The following is a 19,596-nucleotide window of genomic DNA, read 5'->3' as shown; positions in this document are numbered from 1 at the left end:
TGGATTATGTGAAGAAGATGTGTAAAATGAAGTCCTATTTATAGGAAAATCTTGGACAAAGGGATAAGGATGTATTGATGGTAAATTTATGAGATTCCTTAGTGAGGATAAGTTTATCTTTACCATATAGAGAAGCTTGGTCGAAATTCTCATTGTAGGAGACTTCATGGTAATTGCAAGAAGACTTGTTGACTTTCTAGAAGACTTGTTTTCACTCCAAAGTGTAAAATTCATATCTCTTAACACACAGCTTTATTTGTAAATCCAAACGGTGAAACTAAAGACCTATGTCTCTAGAACAGGTCGAACAAATTGGAGCTCCAGCCAACGGTTAATAAAACTGGAATCAAATGTTTACTAAAATAACCCAAAACAAGACGCAACTGACGCTAGTCCAAACTGCAAAAATTATTTCTATCACCACAGACCTATAAATACAAATCCAAACGGTGCAACTCTAGTGTTATGTCTTAACAACTCTGTATAAAAATTTCATCTTGATCCAACGGCTAACGAAGCGGGAATAAAATATTTACTAAGGTAACTCAGAACTGTTTAGCAGCTAGAGACCTTACTTTTACACTAAAGTGTGGAAGTAACTGCTCCTTGCATACACCTCCAATTCAAAATCTCACTGTTCATATTGAAGAACTATGTTTTTAGAGTGTTCTATAAAAATTTCAACCTAATCCAATGGTTAATGAAGCCTTAATCACAATTTTACTTACACATGGTCATTTGAGACGCCGCTGCTGCCATTAGAGACATCACTTGTGTCGCACCACTGGTTACCGCCACTGCGCACCAATGTAATGCCTCTTTGCTTCTTAATTTTCTTATTTGTGTTTTCACTATCTTGTATTGCTTTGGTAATGGATGGAAATAATGGTATGTTGGGTCTATGTTTTTCGTTTTTTATTGTTTATGGGTAGGTGAAAAATGATGATGCATAAAAATGAATGGAATCTATAATGGTTTGTTGTGAAAACCAATGATGAATTAAGAAGAAGAAGAATGAAATTTATAATGGTGAAAACAATGATGATGATTGGGTTTATTGTGAAGATGAAAAATGGAATGGATGAAGGGAATGGAGGCTAAAAGGGCACATTGATGAATGAAACGTGTGTGAGGTAGATGATTATTGATGGAGAGGAATTGATGGTTTTTGTGTGTGGGTTTTCTGAAAAAAATGATTGGGGAAGGGGTTACAAAAATATGAAGAGTGATGTGTATTCTGTAGGGTGAAGTTTATGAGTTGGTTGGCACTGTAGTGTGATGAATTTGTTAGGTTGAATGGAGAAGAAAAAGAAATTGAGGTTGTGGAGTGATAACATTGTCGTTGACATGATCAAATTAATACTACTTGTCTATAACAACCTTAGTATTGTTAATAAAGTAGCCAAAATATTAAGATGGATAAAGATAACTCAAAGGTCTCCCAAGGAACACGAAATTGATTCTTAATAAATTAGTCCTTATAAAATATATACAAAAGGGTTAGTTAAATCAAATAAAAATAATAGAAGATAAAGAAATATAAAAGACTAGTTAAATGATGGAAGAAATAAAATTGCAAAAATATAAAATGATATAACAAAGATGATAAAGAAAATAGATTGATTCCACTACTTTTTCAAAATGGATTAATCATCGATTATTTAAATATTATTGCTCAATTGATTGTTGTCGTAGATTTTCAAATCAATCAATGTAATGTCTCAAATAATTTGTTGGCGTTCTTATTTTTAACCAAAGTACAGTCTCAATTAACAATAAGAACTTTTAGATAATCCACATTAAATTCAATCAAAGTACAGTCTCACTTAAATTTACTATCCCTAATCATGTTGTATGTTTCCTCACCAAATAAGAAGTCTAATCAATCAAAGTAAAGTCTTTACTAATTTTAGTTAAATTGATTACCTTTAATCAAAGTAAAATCTCAATATTGGTAAAAACTTATTTAATTACATAAAAGCTTCTAAAATAAATCAAAGTAACGTCTCAATTGAATTTACAAACCCTTTAACTCATGATTAGCATGCATATAGATTTAAACACTTTACTAATTAACTAGGCTGTAAAATCATTACATTTTATTTGACTAAGAGACGAGAAAAATTAAAACCTCAATAATAATAAAAAACCAAAGAAATTATTTCATTATAACCACAGAATCCATAATAAAATTACAGCAAAATCAACCCTAAAAACTTAACACTCCATGAAGTCAAAATAACAAAATTAACATCAAAATAGAATAAGAGAAAGTGGATAGAGGAAGAAATTAGACCCCATAACACTACTACAAAAATACTCATTACTTGCAAATTTTTTTATCGAAAAATTTCAGCAAAATATTCTTGCAGATTTTTCTTTGAAAACTTTTTAGCATGAAATCCTTTGATTTTTCATGTAAAATATATTTGGCAAGAAATATTTAAGAATTTAATGTAATATTACTTATAATTATTTGCAAAAAAATATTACTTACAATTTTGAAAAAAATTATTACTATTAATTATTTGCAAAAAGATATTACCTACAATTTTTCTTGCAAAAAGTTATTCACAAAAATACCTACATATTTTTGTGTGAAATATTTTTAGTAAAATATATTTTTGCATTTGTTTTAGAATTATATTTTGCAGGAAATACCTACAAAATTTTTGTGTATTATTTGCATAAAATTATTAATAGTACATGTAAAACTAAATAATTACTCATTATTTGTGAATTTTAACAATCTTCGTTTGAATATCAATTTGTGAAAAAAAACTTAATAATGAATATTATGTAGTATAGGGTAGAATTTTACATTAAAAAATTTATTTATGAACGAATAAGACATTCTAACTCTATGGTGGTGTGTGAGTCTCCATGTACAAAATCCTATCATGCACCTCCTCCATGACTACAAGTGTGGCAATTGGCTATTGTCCGAACGGTCGTGAGATTCCAATTGGGTCCTATTTTTGAAAATTTATTCCAATTTAATTTTATTAGGACATAACTGACAATATTAATTGTGTGTTATGTGTCAGTACGTGATTTTTTAATTTTTAAAATTTTTAAAATTTTTAACTTATTTTTCTTAAAACTACAACTGATACGTATCAAATTAAGATTCTGTCACATGTCAATATTTTTTTATTTTTAATTTATTTTAATTTAAAATTTTTAATTAAAAAAAATTACCATGAATCAAATTATTGCTTTGTCACGTATCAATTTTTAATATGAAAAATCTCTATTTGTTTTCTATATTTATTATTTTAATTCAATTTAATCCTAATTTCTTTTTAAATCCGAATAATTTTACCTTTTTAAATTAAGACGAATATTTTATATAAATATTATAATGATATTTTATATATATTCCAAAAGTCAGAATTCTCGTTGTCTAGTTCACTCTGCCAAAAACTTTATCCCTTTTATCATTTATGTCCAATTTGTGTTCTTAATGTACAAGAAAAAAGGTTGCCTTCATTCTCTGAGTGCTCTTTGAATTGCTATTCTTATCGTGGGCTGTAATTGTTAACTTAGGCGAATAGTTTAAATGTAACCTCTTGCAGTGCCTATATTATTTATGTCTATACTCTTGCTAGTTAATCCCAGTTAACATTACAAAAAAAAAAAAGATACTTTTTACGGTTAAAATTACAAGTTTTAGCGATTAAAAACTGTCACAAATAAAATTTTTGACAGTTTAAAAAGCCGTTAGAATTACGCATGTCAAAAACTGTTTGTGACAAAAACAAAAATAACCGCTGGTATTGCTGTCAAAAAAGAAAAAAAATGCTACAAAATTTACTTTTACTTTATGATATTTTATCATATTTTAAAGGTTAAAAACCGTTACAAAATATACCAGATTTTGACGGTTAAAAACCGTTACAAAATATTTCAGATTTTAATGGTTAAAAACCGCCACAAAATATATCACATTTTTTACGGTTAAAAGCTGCCACAAATCAGATAACATAAATCAGATATATTTAAGCTCCTCTTTCAAGCATTCCTTTTTAGAACTTTTTTAATCTCTTTTCACTATCTTACTATTTGCTTCAAATAAGTCCATACAAAAAGTGATATCCAACCACATGACCATTTGAGATTCTCATTTTATTATCATTGTTGCTGCTATCAAATTTGGACAAATCTTTCACATGAATCAAAATTTCCTTATATACAACTAATCAAAAAATAAAGATAATCATAGAAAGGATCGTTTTGATATATATCCTATATAATATGTACTTTACAACTATTGTAGGATAATCATGTTGTTATCTAACCTATACAAGAGGATAGGTATAAAGTGTGATTAAAGAACCTGATACAAGCTAACAAAATGAAATGATAACTTTCTTTCCTAGATATTTCAATAAACAATAGATATACAATTCAATTAAAATGGAAGAAAAATAATGCACTTGATCAGTAGTTTTGTAACTAGTCATGGATTGTAGAGCGAAAGAGCACAAGATTGTGATGTGCAAACATACCATTAGTCATTGGTGAGTTGTCATTACCACCATCAAGCCATCCTCGTATAACAATATTTTTGGATTCTTCACTATTGCTCGAGCAATTACCACCATTTGTTTCTGCCCTCCAAATCGTTGAATCCCTCTTTCCCCCACTATTGTCTCATAACCCTGCATATATGAAATATTGCTCTGACCAATTCATACATTGTTCATAACACCACATGTGTCTTAAAAACTAGTACAAATTCGGAATTTTGTGCATATAGTTGCACTAGTCTTTATAAGAAGTGAGTTTATAGGACACTATAATTTACCTCCTGCAAACTACTATTGAAGTTGTAAGAATTTGCCAATTCTGCTACAGCTATAACTTCTGCCTCTGTTGCATCCTCACCTTTGCCATATTCAATATTGGCTCGAATGGTGTCATTAAACAACACAGGCTCTTGGCTCACCAGACCTATAACCATTTAACTTGCATGCTTAGGATTCTTTTCCATCTAGTGCTTTTATTTCAATATACTAGAATCAAATATTATAGTCCAAAGCAATTGATCGATGATTTGTGTACAGAAGAAATGTGATCCACCAAAACAACCACACATAATCAAATCGTTTAATTTATTGAGAAAATAAATGCAGGGGTGCTGATCTTGGCCCAGAAATATAAAAAAGGACAGATTATTACACCACTTTATGCTTGCTAGAAAATAAAAAAATCTATGGAGAAATATAATAGTGGTGTAAAAATTGTGCATCACAATGCATAGAAATAAGTTTCTTCCACAAAAATCCTAAAACACAAGGATAATGCAAAAGTAGGAAGAAAAGTAGTGCCCTTTGGCTTGGAAAAGAAAACATCTAAAAATCAAATGATTGTATAATCATGTTGTTCAAAATATTAATGTTAAGGATTTTCAAGATGTGGATTGAATATAGTTATAGTAAAGTGTTATACCCAAGTATTTATACAGATGTACTTCGCTTAATCTTGTCGTTTCCTCGTCATTTATTTTCCTCTTCTAGACCCGATACTTTATTCTCCAATTCATTTATGTACGCCTGTTTATAACATTTATGGTTCAGGATTAGGATTTTTACTAAGGGAAACACTAATCAAAGATTAAAGACTCACATAACATGAAAGAGCGTTTGTTTCCTTGCTCTTGTACGAGCAGCAGATTCACAATCTTTTATCATGCTTTTTCTATCTCCTCTCAATAGATTTCTCCATCATGTCCTAAATATAAGTCTTGTGTCATTTAATTACATAACAAAATTCTAATCTTTAAAGAAAGTAGCCATTAGATAAAAACAATGAACTCACCCAGTGACTCAAGTAAAAATGTGACAACTTTTCCCTTATCCTAGACAACTTTTCCCTTTTCCCTTAACCACTCACAACGGCTAATTTTTACAATAACTAGTTACCTATAATGATTAATACATTTAAGTTTATTAAAAACCCAACATTCAAAACATAATATACACGTTGTCCCACAATATGCCAACATTGTACATCAAATGAAATAAATTAAGAGGAAATAACATAATTTTAAGGAAATGTTCACTTACAGATAAAGGTATGGACTTGGGGAAAGGTTCTCTAGTCCCAAGCAAACATTCGTAAGTTGCATTCCAACTACACAACAAACACAATGACTAATAAGTCATCTACATGGAAGAAACTATAACAAATGGAAAGCAAATATGATGGAGACTTTGGCTTTGTAAAAGGCCATATATATAACTAGAAAATATATTAATTTGAATCATGTTAACCGGAAAATAAAAACTTTCGACAGTCATTAAGTGTTCCACCAGCCCCCAAAAAATATAAAGTGAATAAGCTAAGATCATGGCCCGTGTGTATTTAGAGTGGCTTAAAGAATATTCAGTTAATTGGGGACCAAATGAAATGCATTTGACATACTTCAGTCTGGATTCACGTTTTTATTGGTTAGGCTTGCTAGATTTTTCACTTCCAATCCATTGAAGCCTACTTTCATTCCAAAGAAGAAGACCTGAAATAAGAAACAACATGTATGTCTTTATTTTCCCCTTAAATAAGGAAAGTAAATCTTGCAAACAATATACAATAGTATACGGTAAAAATTAATATTTTAATAATATATCTATCTAAATCCATATAATGAACAACAAGGACTAACCAAGTGAGACAAGATACTTCTCTGAGATTGAATGTTGCCATTATCCAAATCACAAGTGCTTGAACTCCAGAAACAATCTGATATATGTGGTTTTCTCACTATCTGCAACCTGAATTATTACTCCCTTTGTTGGCTCATCCACAGCAATAACAAAAAACCAAAGGTCAACATAAAGACAACAGGTGCATGTTGTCTTTAGTACATATGCCTGAAAACAAATAGCCACAAAAAATACACTTTAAAAAATGAAAATAGGTTTTGGAGACATTAACATAACCTTATACCAATGACTACATGATAACAAGATAGAAAAACATAAATACCTATCTCCACTCCGCTTCATGGATAGGTCCAGCCCAAGCTACAAATTAATGGATTGTTGGCCTCGTCCAACAACTTCCTTATTATGTAAAACAAAATACATAATATAGTAAACTAGAGTAATTATTAAAAGATGATAATATTATAAGGCTATAAAAAAAATATTGAAAAATAGTATATAATATTATGATCTAATGATAACAATATTACAGTAAAAAATATTAAGATTTATTTATGACATCATATAATATTGAATTACTATGTTATGTATTTTAATATACGTTTTATTTGAAATAAACTATTATGAAATTAAAATTCAAGTTTACCAATGTTGATAAGTAATGTTTTTCATATATTATTTTTCATGTGTGGGAACCTAACTTTAGAGTTAAGGTTTTAGGCCTCTTCTGGTTCATCTCATTTATTCAAGTACCAAAGTACACTACAAGAATTTATAATTTTAATTGGGGTTTCAAGAACCTCCACTAAAATATATACATAATTGGGGTTTTATAAACACTTACGTATAAGAGGTTTTCCCTGCCAACTTATTTTCTTTATCTTGTAATTTTTAAAATTTTAATTTGAGTATTTTAGGAAGTGACTTTTTCTCTTTCTCTATGGCTTAAGAAACTTGTTTGCTTTGGAAGAAGGAAGAATGTACTCGTTGTTAGGAAAAGAAAGAGGTTCGTGCTCTTCACTTAAGGTAAACCGTGACTTTCAATTTCATTTTTGTTTTTCTGAGTTCCATCTCTTTTGATTTCAATTTTAACTTCATCTCTTTGCTTTTATCGTTCGTGTCATAAGAGGTTGTGGCTTGGGTCTTACGAGGAAGACGTTCTCTCTTTCGAGTCCATTGTTCTCCCTGAAATTAGTTAATAAACACCTTTCTCTCTGCTTTCAATTTCGTCGTTCTTTCGATCTCCATTCTTTTATTTTCGTCTCAATTCAATTATGTCTTTTGATTTCAGTGTGTCTCTCACTATTCTCACCACGAATAGGTTCGTTTATTTATCTCTTGATTTTGCCCTAAGTTCCCTTGTTTTGTCCCGTGATTGTCAATTTCCATTGCAAAGATACTGATACAATCAATCAGGCCAGGGATAGAAGTTTTAGGCCAAGTTCCAAGAACAAAAGCATTTTGTGATGTTAGTCTATATACTATGGCCACAAGCACTCTGAGCATTTTGGTGATTCGCATCAGTCCCGGTTCACTATGCTTTGCAAATGCTAATTTTATAAGAGAAAGGCAATCACCTAATTTAAAACTTTATTTGGAGAGTTATATGAATTTAATTACCAAACTGAAATAAAAATTATTTAATTCTTTCCAGAATACTGAAGTGGGTCAATGAAGAAGAATACAAATTTTGATGTTTGATGTTAGCATATGTGGTATTGCTCTAGATGGTTTATTAAGGTGCAAAAGTTTTCATTTGCGCTTTATATGCCGCTAAGCGTTTTAAAAGCTAGAAGTGGTCCCAATTCTTAATGTATTTTCGATAAAGGAATGCTTTGTTATGTTATCTGATTTTATGGACTAATGAATCTATTATAATTTTGGTGGTGCATTTATATTTTTGTTTCTAATGTTATTTGCAGGGGGAACTTGGAGCCACTACTATATTAGTTGTGTCCATTGCTGCTTGTAAAGTTGGTGCTACTAAAAAGAAGGTATGTATGACTGTCAATTAATATTTCTGTAAGTTCATTTAACTTTTAATATGGAAATAAGTATATATGTTCAGTCACGATATCATGAAAATAAAAGCAAAAGCATACCAGGTACCACTTTACAAGCACATTACTGACTTGTCTGGAAAAACCAACCCAACACTTCTTATTCCCGCCTTCACTGTAATAAGTGGTGGAAAACATGTGGGGAGTACTATGGCCATTCAAGTAAGGTTTCTTTTGGAGTTTAGTTTCTTAGACATTGTCGTTAGTGTTCTACCTGTCTTGCCTCCATTAGGCTTGTGTCCCTTTCATCTAACAAAGTAATGAATAGTGAAATAACCTGGGGCTCATACATTTTCATGGTAACTAGCTTATAGATTTTCATTCAACACAAATTTAATCATTTAAGCATAACTTTATCAATTTGTTGTTTCTTTCTTCTATAATTCCTATTAGAAAATCATGGTTCTCCCAATTGGAGCAAGCAAATTTGAGGAAGGACTGAGAAGGTACTAGGACCTTTCATCACTTAAAGGTGGTTTTGCTTGATTTCTTCTTTTATTTTTATTCTTCTTATTGCTTTTACATTTCATCTTTAGGGATCTTTTTCTTTTAACTTGACAAAGAATTTTTAGGATGGTTATATCTGGTGAGTAATGGAAATAATGTACAGTGTTAAGTAGGTCACCTAAGCATAAATCTTCACATTCCTTATTTTCTCTATTGGACCTCCTTCAATAATTATTTACTATATATACTAAGTGTACTTTTCAATGGCAAACAAGCAATGATCTGATGCATGTGAATCTATCCATACTGAAAACGGTTTTCATTCCCTTTAAATTTCTTTCAACTATTGAAAATAAAATTGAAGGGCACATGTTAGTAAAAGATGTATTTGTGGAATTTAATTATGTGCAAAATTATAATTCATTCCATGATATTCTATTGTTTTAAACCATGGTCATGCCCTTTTTAGAGTTTACATTTCTCTATTATGATATACAAATAAATGTTGACCGTGATTGCTAAGAAAATTGAATAAACATTAATTTCAGATAAGTTATAGTTTCTAAAAGTTTTAGTTTATTCATAGTGAAAATCTATTTTATATGTAAAATTAGATCGTGATATTTAAAAAGAAAATTATATTTATACTTACTACCTTTAAAAGTTTGAGATGGTTATATAATGTGAGGTTCTGATTAAGACCTATGTTTCATTCTGAAACATTCTGTTTGTAGAGAAATTGACAAACATTCATTTGAATGGTTACAATTGTCTTCCATTTTTTATAAAGAAGATCAGTGATTTTGTGAAAAGGATTTATTTCTTTAAAATAAAGTAAATTGTAACGAATAAAATTGCAAAATTACAATCACTGAATTAAAAACTTGTTGATTTTGGTCAGAAAACCTTTAGCATTACTGTAATCTATTGTAATTCCTATCTTGTATACTGCTTTGGTCTTTAAGTCAATTTGAGTCAAATTTTTTTCTTTGTTTTGTTCCAGTTTTACTGTTTCAGTTTGAATTGCTTTTTCATCAGTTTACTATTTTTCTTTTTTTTTCGTTTCGATCATGTTAATAGTATATAGTAGTGGTTTAATTCCCTGTTTTGAATTTTGAATGGACTAATCAGTTTTCCTACCTCTACGCTAACCCTTTTTTGCTGAATTTTTCAATTTCACTAACTGTTTAATCTGTTTTGAGCTTTGTTACATGTTTCCTTAGTTGTTTTGAGTTGTGAAAAAGTGTTTTGAAAGTCTTTAAGTAGTTCTAACAATTTTTAGCTATTAGAGTTTTTGTTTTGGTAAGTTGGTTTAACAGTTTTTAAACCCATGTTCTAAGATAAATTTAAACCTCACTAACACCAGAATCTTTTCTTCATGGCCTCCTATTCCTCCCATCTTCTCCCATTTAACCTCATAGTTCCATGTACATTAGTAAATTCAAGAGTTTTGGTACAATTATTACGACACTCTACCTTTTTTTCCTATGCAACCAAACTCATTAAACTATAAGTCAAAAAATAATTATATCAACTCTTAGGTTTCTATACTAGTTGTAAACTAAAATGCACGTGTTATGTGACTAATCACCTCTTTATTTTGACTTACTTTCACATGATGCCATGGGTAATGTAGAGATTAGCATGACATATATATGTAGATCCTGATCAATTATGGTTTTTTTTTTTTTTACTTTCGTGTTTTCTTATTATGCAGAAATTGTGGTTTGACAATGGATTAGGGCAACATCATCCAATTTAAGCATACTCTTGGTAGATGTAGTAGTAATTTAAGCAGTGGCAGTGAAAAACAGTGGAGGACTGTGCATGCATGTGTGTCACATACCAATATTGCAACATCGTCCTATTTGCATTAATAAAATAAAAATTTGTATGTACTCTTCAAAATTTTATGACGAAAATAATGGATTTCAAGATCATCTTAGTTTCCATATATGTATATCTTAATTTCTTGGATACAGTGAAGTGCAGTTTCTATTCATTTATATGTTCATTTATACTTAAGTTGAGAAGTTGAGAGTCAGGTGAGTTTGGTGGTTGTTTCTATTCTATTAGTGTATTGATTTTGTGTAGTTTCATGTGTAATTTCATCTATAAATAAGCAATTGAACAAAGTCCACAAAATTCATAGGATAAGGTTCTTTTCGTACTCAAAGAATTAACTCAACAAATCAATTATAAAGAAAGTACAATTTTACCATTATAACAATGCCATAATAATATAAGTCTAACTTTGGATATTAATGGGGTTTTTAAAAACCCCAGACATTAATGGGGTTTTCGAACCCCATGCATTGACGGGTTTCGAATCCCAAGCATTAACGGGGGTTTTCGAAACCCTATGCATTAACCGAGGTTTTCAAAACCCCATGCATTAACGAGGGTTTAACGAGGGTTTTCGAAACCCCTAGTAAGTTACACTATTTCCAGGGCTTGTTAAAAACCTCAGTAATCTGTTAGCTACGCTTCTTCTTCCAGAGGAATTGCAAACCCCTGGCAAAACCATTAGTGGGGTTAAAACCCCAGAAACGTCAAATATAACCCCTACTAAAAACAATTATTTTTGTAGTGGTAAACTTTAAAGTTTAGTAATCTTGAGTGAGAGTATTAATTATCAATTTATAACTCTCTTTTAAACTACAAATATTTATTTTCTGGCCTTTAGTCCTAAAAAACTATTGTTAGAAGGTCCTAATAAGGTGTGCACCCTATAAACTCTACAACACATTGCAAATACAAGTTGTTAAGCAAGACCACAATGTAAAAAAAAACAAACCTATTGTTTTCAAGTCCTTAATCTTATGTTATAAGTTATTTTCTATCATATATGTAATCTTGAGGACTAACATTTATTAAGCACAATCATATAAATATTAGTCCTCAAAATTACAAAATAAAACACTAGAGCAAATTATGAGAACTAAAAGATATAAACAGTACTAGCTAAGAGTCCCAAAATGTTGTGTTATATATATATATATATATATATACATATATATATATATATACACATATATATATATGTATATATATATATATATATATACACACGTTGATTATCATCATCTAATATCCCACTTGTCTAAATTTAAGATAATTGTTGGAACTTAACTACCTCTCTTTTTTTTTTGCTGAATACTTTCTTTCCATAAATGGCACCAGCAACAGCTGCTCCCACTGAAGATAAAGCCAAAACAACTAGTGTCTTCTGCACTTGGACGTAATACATGGTTATCAAATTGTAAAATCAGATAATAATAATAATAATAATAATAATAATAATAATAATGATCATGATCATGATGATTAGTTATTGATCTAAGATGATTTTCTGTTACACTCACATTGGAGTCACTGTTGTTGCTGACCTTAGGTAAGTCTTATATATTAAGCATTCTAAACCATTAGTAACTCATTCACTTTAGAATGCTTTTGAGTGTACCATGTTGAGATTGATCAAAACCAAGGGTATTTCTATTCAATGGCATAAGCATAAGTGAACAATTCTGGCATGTTTGGATGAGTCTATAAACAAAGTTAATCACAGAATCCAAAAAAAGAACAGCATGTTTATGCAGGCACAAAACTTCTAGCTTCAAAGTTATTATTCGTTATTTCAAATGGTTGAACATGTTTGTGGGAAGACAAGCATATATCATACACAGCGTAACTCTTCATTTTAACAACATCAAAATTGGGTTTTGAACCTGTTGGTTTGGTTAAAAAAGAGCAATCAACACTGCCTCTCCATTCAGATGGACACTGGCAAACATCACCTGCTTCAGCCAAGCATTCTGCATTATGGAAACAAAAACTCTCACCACAAGGTGCTCCAGAATGCTCACAATGTTCCCCACCAAATCCATCAGGACATTTGCATGAATATTTCTCTCCTTGAACAATTTCCTCACAACTTCCTCCATGCTCACACCAGAAAGAGTTTGTTCCATCACACATACTCATTTCTTCATAAAACTTACCCCTGCACCTCAACCCCCAGCACATAATCTCATTCAGAAATTTGAACAAGCAATATTAAGACTATCAGCATTCATGATATGATATTAAACAAAGTTCTATAATTTAAGAGTTTGATTCAAATATGATCATGATTGGGCACTTCCTTTCTCAGCATATATATATATATAACAACATTTTGGGACTCTTAGCTAGTACTGTTTATATCTTTTAGTTCTCATAATTTGCAGTAGTGTTTTATTTTGTAATCTTGAGGACTAATATGTAAATGATTGTACTTAATAAATGTTATAAGAAATGTTAATCATTATGTAATCTTGAGGACTAATATTTGAAGAGTTGGATTCAAAATTTAATGTCAAAAGAAAAAACATATATGTTATAAGAGTTATAGCATTTTCAAGTTTCATGAAGGTCGTGCAATATGTTAAACGCTAGCGATGTTACCTTTTTATTTACCACAACAAACCTATTGTGTTGAGGAACATGATCAATCGAAGTTACTTTTGTTTGGGAAGTTACAAGATAGTGAAGAAAATCAAGAACAACTTGTCAACAAAGTCAACTTAAGTAAGAACCAATACATCTAGGAATGTACTAAACTCATAACAGAACAGGTCGACTATATCTAAAAACTAAGGAAACTACGAATAGGTAATATTAGAAGAGTTAAAAACAAAGTTTTACTAAACTCTTTGCGATCACAATTTCAGTTACAAAACTAAGGTGTGAGCAACAATGGCAATTGTTCCATTGGCATTTTCATTCTATACGGAACAAATAAACTCAATTATTATGTAAGTTAGATTGCTAACCTGTTTGACAATTTTAGAAGTTGATTGGGCAAAGGCTCGAATCTAGGGTTCCCAAAATGGTGCTTCAAGTTCTCCTTCCTTCCCATGAAGAAATTGTCCACCACGCTCACACCATCCTTTGCGAAATCAATCGATTCACCTACTAACCTTGCACCACTTGTCACGATGATCTTGGCATCGCCAACGACAGTGAGATGGTTGTCGTGGATTCAACCTACGATGGAAAAAGGGCATGGCAGTGGTTGTTGTCGACGTTGGGATTAAGAGAATGTGGAGAGAAATCCACGAACTAAAGAAAGAATATGAGGAATGATAAAGGTAATCTGAGAAAAAAAATTACAATTAAAATGAAGAAAGACACTAAAAGACGAAGAGTTAATCGAGAAGTTTAAAATAATACAAAACAATTTGTAGCGGTGAAGAAAAAAATTAACAGAAATGAAAATAATTCTAGCGGTCTATTTAACTGCTATAAAATAATGGCTACTAAAAAACGGTTTTTTCGTAGTGTAATGTGATCATTTTTCTGTTACGAAATTACATTTCTAAATATTTTCTAGTATAGTTTATACTTTAGAATCCAAATTTATTTATGTAACACCCCATTTAATTAATGACGTAATTAAAGGAAGCGTCACACTAGAATAACATCGTAACGCAGTCATGAAGTTTCAAAGTAACTCCACACAATTATCCAAACGCGTAACAGTGACAAACTGAACCAGATACAAATAATCAACAGTAATAAAAATTGGGAATTTAAAGGGTAGCTAATACATGGGTCGTGGCCCTAAAAGAAAATCCACTAAGCGAGACCCAATCCAAGCGGCCTAAGCAGCGGAGTCACCATTTCCCTATTAACCGTGAGAACCTCTCGCATCTGCTCACATTAATAAATTGATGATTATCGCAAAAGGAGAAGAACCACACACAAGACAACCAAACAAGCAAACAGGGTAAGCTAGAGTAGAAACAATTCATCAAGCAAACACATGCCATTTCACAACCAAACAGTATATATCATCCAAACATGTTATGACTCCTCAAACAATACACTAGACTCTGACTCGACTCATCCGGATACATATAATCTGGTCAGATTCAGCGGATTCTTGCACTTATGGTGGATTACTCTACTCACCCCCGAGGTATGTGTTACAAGTGTTGCAATGATTCAATCCCCCACACACAAGGTTAGCCCTTAATGAGTTTCAGGCCTCCTACTACTCTCACCATAAGAGTCAGTTCGCTCTAAGTGAGACTAACTGACTCCTTAGAGTGTCAGGATGCAACCTTACCTTGAATCCTTACCAAATTATATAGATGGGGCACCACCATGGACACCCACTAACAAGGGCCATGGCATTACGTCCTGACCAATGAAGCACGACCCTGAAACCCCACCTAGGGATGTTCACGGAATTACGTACTGACCTCATACCAAACATATTCAAGCAACCAAACAATATTATTCATGCGTTTAAAACCCCATACCAACCTATGTGGTCCATCCTCATTCACATTCCATGTTGAATCCATACTATCTCATTCTTCCCAACTCATGAATATATAATTTTATCTCATGCCAATACCATGCCACTTTGATTACCAACCATCACTTTCATTTTCCATGCCAAAATCACAGAATCACATCAATCCAGTTCATAGTCACAGATTTTGTCATAAATTTCACATGCCTCATGCAATAAATGAAATATATCATAAATTGAGCAACTCACAACAACTAGGCGAAGAAAATAGCATAGCCTGCAGCAGACCTCACTTAAGCCAGAAGCCATCGCTCAAGCGAGAGGGGTCCCCTCGCTCAAGCTACAGACTCTCGCTTAGGCGAGATCGCGATAGAGGCCCTCGGAGATCCTCGAACACTCGCTTAGGCAAGCCCTCCCTTGCCTGAGCGAGACAACCCCTCGCGCAAAGGTGAGGTTCCTCGCCTGAGTTAAATTGCAGCGGCACCCCAAGGCTTTCACACCTTCTCGCTTAGGCGAGCGTCTCTCGCCTGAGCGAGACAGTGCCTCGCTCAAAAAAGAGCACTCCGCCTGAGCGAGAGTTCGTGTGTGTCACCCTGGTCTGGCCTTGCCAGTCTCTCCTGTGCGAGTCGGTCTCGCTTGGGCGAGAGCAATAGATCTCGCCACTGCGTTCCTGCAACAGTCGCATTTTTACGTCCAAAACAACAACACAAGGCAATCCATACATTCACAACAACGTACAGCATATGCAAACATCAAGTAACATCCAAAACAGACCCAAGATAGACTAAAACTCAGGACCCTAGCTTCCCTTACCTGGAAAGGAGCTAATATCGGGCTTTGACTTTTAAACCAACGGGACCGGCAGCTCCAAGAGCAGATCTAAGAACTGGAACTAGTAGCACAAAACAGGAACGAGGTTACTAAAGTGGACCTCTAGCAGAAAAATATACAAAAAGAACTTTGAAGGTAACCAGTAGGGGTTGAGGTTTAACTTACATGAAGATGATAAATATGGCATCAGTAAAATATTAAGTTTTCAAGTTTACATTTATAATTAGTAAAGTTTTTGATGGATATAAATTTGTGTAAACTACATTACCATCACACAGATTTATAGAACAACTTAACTATTCTAGGGGTGAAAGCAAGTTCTCTAATCATCGTCCAGTTCCAACACTTTCTATAACAAAGGATGATAAAAGGTGATAGTGTTTGGCAATAATCAAAAAGTGTACATTCAATGAAAGATCATCCAATATTTATATACAATCAGTACCCTAAATGCGGGTAATAGGAGCCTTTATGGCATTTAATGCGAATTTTTATGATATGGAAAAGTACTAGCTCAAATAATTAATAGTACTTGATTGTGTAAGAAGGCTTGGGTTCAAGTCCTAAGTACGCCAAATTGTAAAAAATTATTTTAAATTGTGCATTATTTTAAGGATATGTTTGAATGTGATTAGTGATAATCTAATCCTAAAATTTTAGGAATTATCACGAAACATGAATTGGTTGTGCATTGACTTGGTAATTGAATGGTTGTGGGTTCAAACCTTGTTAAGAATGAAATTAACTTTCTTTTTGCCAAAATTTCATTTGGCATGGAGATGAAAAGGCAAAGGAACCCTAGCTGCCAAGAGAGGCAGCCTAATGGGTGAAAGACATTCTGTTAATGGTTATTGAATAACCATTAAGCCAATTTTAATTAATTTTCATTTTCGTAGTAAAGGGTGATTAAGGGAGACATTAACTTTGAGTGAGAAGGGAATTAAAGGGGGAATTAGGACTGCATTTTCGTGGTGCTAAAGGGAGAGGTTTCAGAGACATCAAAACATGCTTTTGGAAGAGTGGAAGCTAAGAATTTTGGTAGAGGAGAGGAAGGTTCTTGGACCTCTTGAAAGAAAGGCTTGGGAAGACCATTTGGGAGCAAGGATTCCAGGTTAGGGGAGTTCCTTTATGTGTATGAATTATTTGTGATTATTATCGTGTTGTAATGTTTGAATATGATGTTCTGCATGATAAAAAGCTTATTGTTTTCGCGTTTCTGGAAAATTTCCAGAAACCGCCTGGCAGCTTCAAATATACCGTCAAGCGATGCATGAGAGTTAACCCAATTCTGGGTTTTTTGTGATGAACCGCTTGGCGGCAAGGGTGACTCCGCCAGGCGATGCGAATATTGTGCAAAAATGCTATTTTTCGTACTTTTCGAGCAACAGGTACCGCCGGGCGCATGTTTGATATCGCCAGGCGCCATAGATTTTTATGGTTTGCGCAGTTTTCATATAACTACATTTCTTGATTTGTTAACCGTCCGATTTAGGTGAAATTTTGACAGGTGATTCATAACATGTTGTTATTCACTTTGAACGGTGGAGATTTGCATTGGATATCTGAAGCTAAAGATATACATCACTCATGATTGGTTTTTTTAATTCTCTAATAGTATGATTATTAATGGATGATTAAGTGTGCTTTGTTGACATGTGAAGCCAAGGTGGTTTGCTTCTTGAAGATTTGATGAAGACTTAATGAAGTTCTTTTAAACTATCTTGAAACCATTCCCATTGGAATGAAGCCTACATTGATGAAGGAAAGGTGATTTGATGATATCAATGGTGATCAAGGCTGGAACATGTGCTCTCCATGTAGCTACATCATTTAGAAAGTGTATTTGTAGCTTGTAATTCATGTTGTAGACCTTAAAGCAATAATTAGATGTAGTTTGGTCGTTATTGTGTTTTTAATCTGTTGAGTGATTTTTCAACAGGTTAAAATGTCTCTTTTAGTCTGTTGAATGGTTTTTCAACAGGTTAAAAGGTTGGCTGCAGTAGTTTTAAACTACAACAAATTTAATCAGTTGATTTAGTTTTTAATTGACTGATTTCACTTAAGTCAAGTGAAATCAACCGATTGATTTGAAAATCAACCTGTTGAATTTCGTTACAATTTGACTATAAAAGCTGTGATTTTCGAAAGAGAGGTAAGTTGATCATTTTAGAGCACGATTTTATTCTGGAAACTCTCTCCTTCGTGAATATAGGTGTTAAAGCTGTTGAAGATTGATCTTGGATCAATTCTTGGAGCTTTTGGCTTGGTTTGAAGCTTGGAAAAAGTGGTTTGTGGTAGGCTAGGCTGTGCTACCACTAAGGTTTGATCTTTCTCAAGCTTTGTGTGTGTGCCTGGTGGTTTTCCAGGTCTGCAAGAGGATTCTTGCTGTGCTGGTGTGATTCTTGTGTGATTTAAGAGTCTTTTGTGGTGTTTTTGCATATTTTGGAAGTGTAAGGGTGGATACTTTGTAAAACTTTTGAAATAGTGCAAAGTCAAGCTAAAGTTACCTTGACAAACTAGAGGTAGCTCAGGTTTGAGTGAACTAGTATAAAAATTCATGGTGTCCTCTCCTCTCCAACATTTCTCTCTTTATTTTCATTTTAAAGTTTCAAGAACTTGTCATTTAATCATCTTTTTCATGTTCTTGCATGTTTTCATGGCATCTGTAGCTTTGAGCATGTTTGTATGATCATTTGGAACTGGTCTTGATCATTCTTGAGCATTGTTTTTGGTTTAAAATTCAAATTCGCATTTCTGCATTTTTCCCCGTATTTCAGTCGACTGTTTTTCAGTTTCAATCGATTGATTATACCATAACAGAATCTGTTTAGTAAAATCAATCTGTTAACTTTGTTTTTGATCGATTGAAAGTGTATAGTTCTGTACTGTTTGCATCCTAACTTGGTGATCTATTTGATTCAATTAAAGGTGGTTTTTAGCTTGCAAAGATAGCCTAAATTTTTAACTAGCCAATTCAACCCCCCCCCCCCCCCTTTTCTTGGCTTTTCAACCATTTCAAAACTAACAATTGGTATCTAAAGCAAGGTTCTTGAAATTTGATCAAGGTCCTAAATATGTTTTTGAACTACTTGAAATGGCTGAAAACAAGTTACCCTTTGGTGAAGGTGCCTCAATTCATAGACCTCCTATGTTTAGTGGCATTAATTACCAATTTTGGAAAATTAGGATGAAAATATTTATTGAGTCAATAGATCAAGGGATATGGGATGCAATCATAAATGGACCATATACTCCTAAGCATATTGTTGATGATGTGCAGGTTAAT

The 19,596-nt window shown here is 32.5% G+C and overlaps 1 protein-coding gene and 1 long non-coding RNA gene across 9 annotated transcripts; one reads left to right on the top strand and one right to left on the bottom strand.

Annotated features, from left to right (window-relative positions):
• Nucleotides 1-4,210: 4,210 nt before the first annotated feature.
• LOC114185965 (uncharacterized) lies at nucleotides 4,211-14,301 on the bottom strand. Of its 4 annotated transcripts, XR_003604951.2 has the most exons (11): nucleotides 13,990-14,301; nucleotides 12,904-13,178; nucleotides 12,312-12,404; nucleotides 6,991-7,067; nucleotides 6,668-6,875; nucleotides 6,430-6,520; nucleotides 6,072-6,138; nucleotides 5,632-5,736; nucleotides 5,455-5,558; nucleotides 4,811-4,956; nucleotides 4,211-4,664 (listed from the first exon to the last, which is right to left on the bottom strand). It is a non-coding gene; the product is annotated as an uncharacterized LOC114185965 (long non-coding RNA). The 4 variants fall into 4 exon arrangements; XR_003604948.2 differs by lacking the exon at nucleotides 5,632-5,736; XR_003604946.2 differs by lacking the exons at nucleotides 5,455-5,558; nucleotides 5,632-5,736.
• Nucleotides 7,472-11,193, top strand: LOC114185964 (cytosolic enolase 3-like). 5 transcript variants are annotated; one of them, XM_085673990.1, is made up of 5 exons: nucleotides 7,473-7,694; nucleotides 8,591-8,662; nucleotides 8,774-8,890; nucleotides 9,122-9,174; nucleotides 10,893-11,193. In XM_085673990.1, exons 1-5 carry the CDS (start codon nucleotides 7,647-7,649, stop codon nucleotides 10,915-10,917), a joined length of 315 nt encoding a protein of 104 aa, XP_085530116.1. In that variant the 5' UTR covers nucleotides 7,473-7,646; the 3' UTR covers nucleotides 10,918-11,193. The 5 variants fall into 5 exon arrangements, 3 of the variants coding, with proteins under 3 accessions (XP_085530118.1, XP_085530116.1, XP_085530117.1); XM_085673991.1 differs by having other exon boundaries at nucleotides 9,122-9,200; XR_014995399.1 differs by lacking the exon at nucleotides 7,473-7,694 and adding an exon at nucleotides 7,754-7,862 and having other exon boundaries at nucleotides 9,122-9,200.
• Nucleotides 14,302-19,596: the final 5,295 nt, after the last annotated feature.

The sequence above is a fragment of the Vigna unguiculata genome, chromosome 5 (genome assembly GCF_037176805.1).
Source record: "Vigna unguiculata cultivar grain cowpea cultivar isolate G323 ecotype 2 chromosome 5, ASM3717680v1, whole genome shotgun sequence".
Lineage (NCBI taxonomy): Eukaryota > Viridiplantae > Streptophyta > Magnoliopsida > Fabales > Fabaceae > Vigna > Vigna unguiculata.
The sequence above is the reverse complement of the archived record's forward strand: the minus strand, read 5'-3'. Positions and strand labels throughout refer to the sequence as shown.

Bases quoted from the DNA above. Each gene is read 5' to 3' on its own strand.
- LOC114185964 (XM_085673990.1), top strand. From the start codon at position 7,647: ATGTACTCGTTGTTAGGAAAAGAAAGAGGTTCGTGCTCTTCACTTAAG. The intron at 8,663-8,773 runs GTATGTATGACT...AAAGCATACCAG, and splicing joins TTGGTGCTACTAAAAAGAAG to GTACCACTTTACAAGCACAT. The intron at 9,175-10,892 runs GTACTAGGACCT...CTTATTATGCAG, and splicing joins TTTGAGGAAGGACTGAGAAG to AAATTGTGGTTTGACAATGG.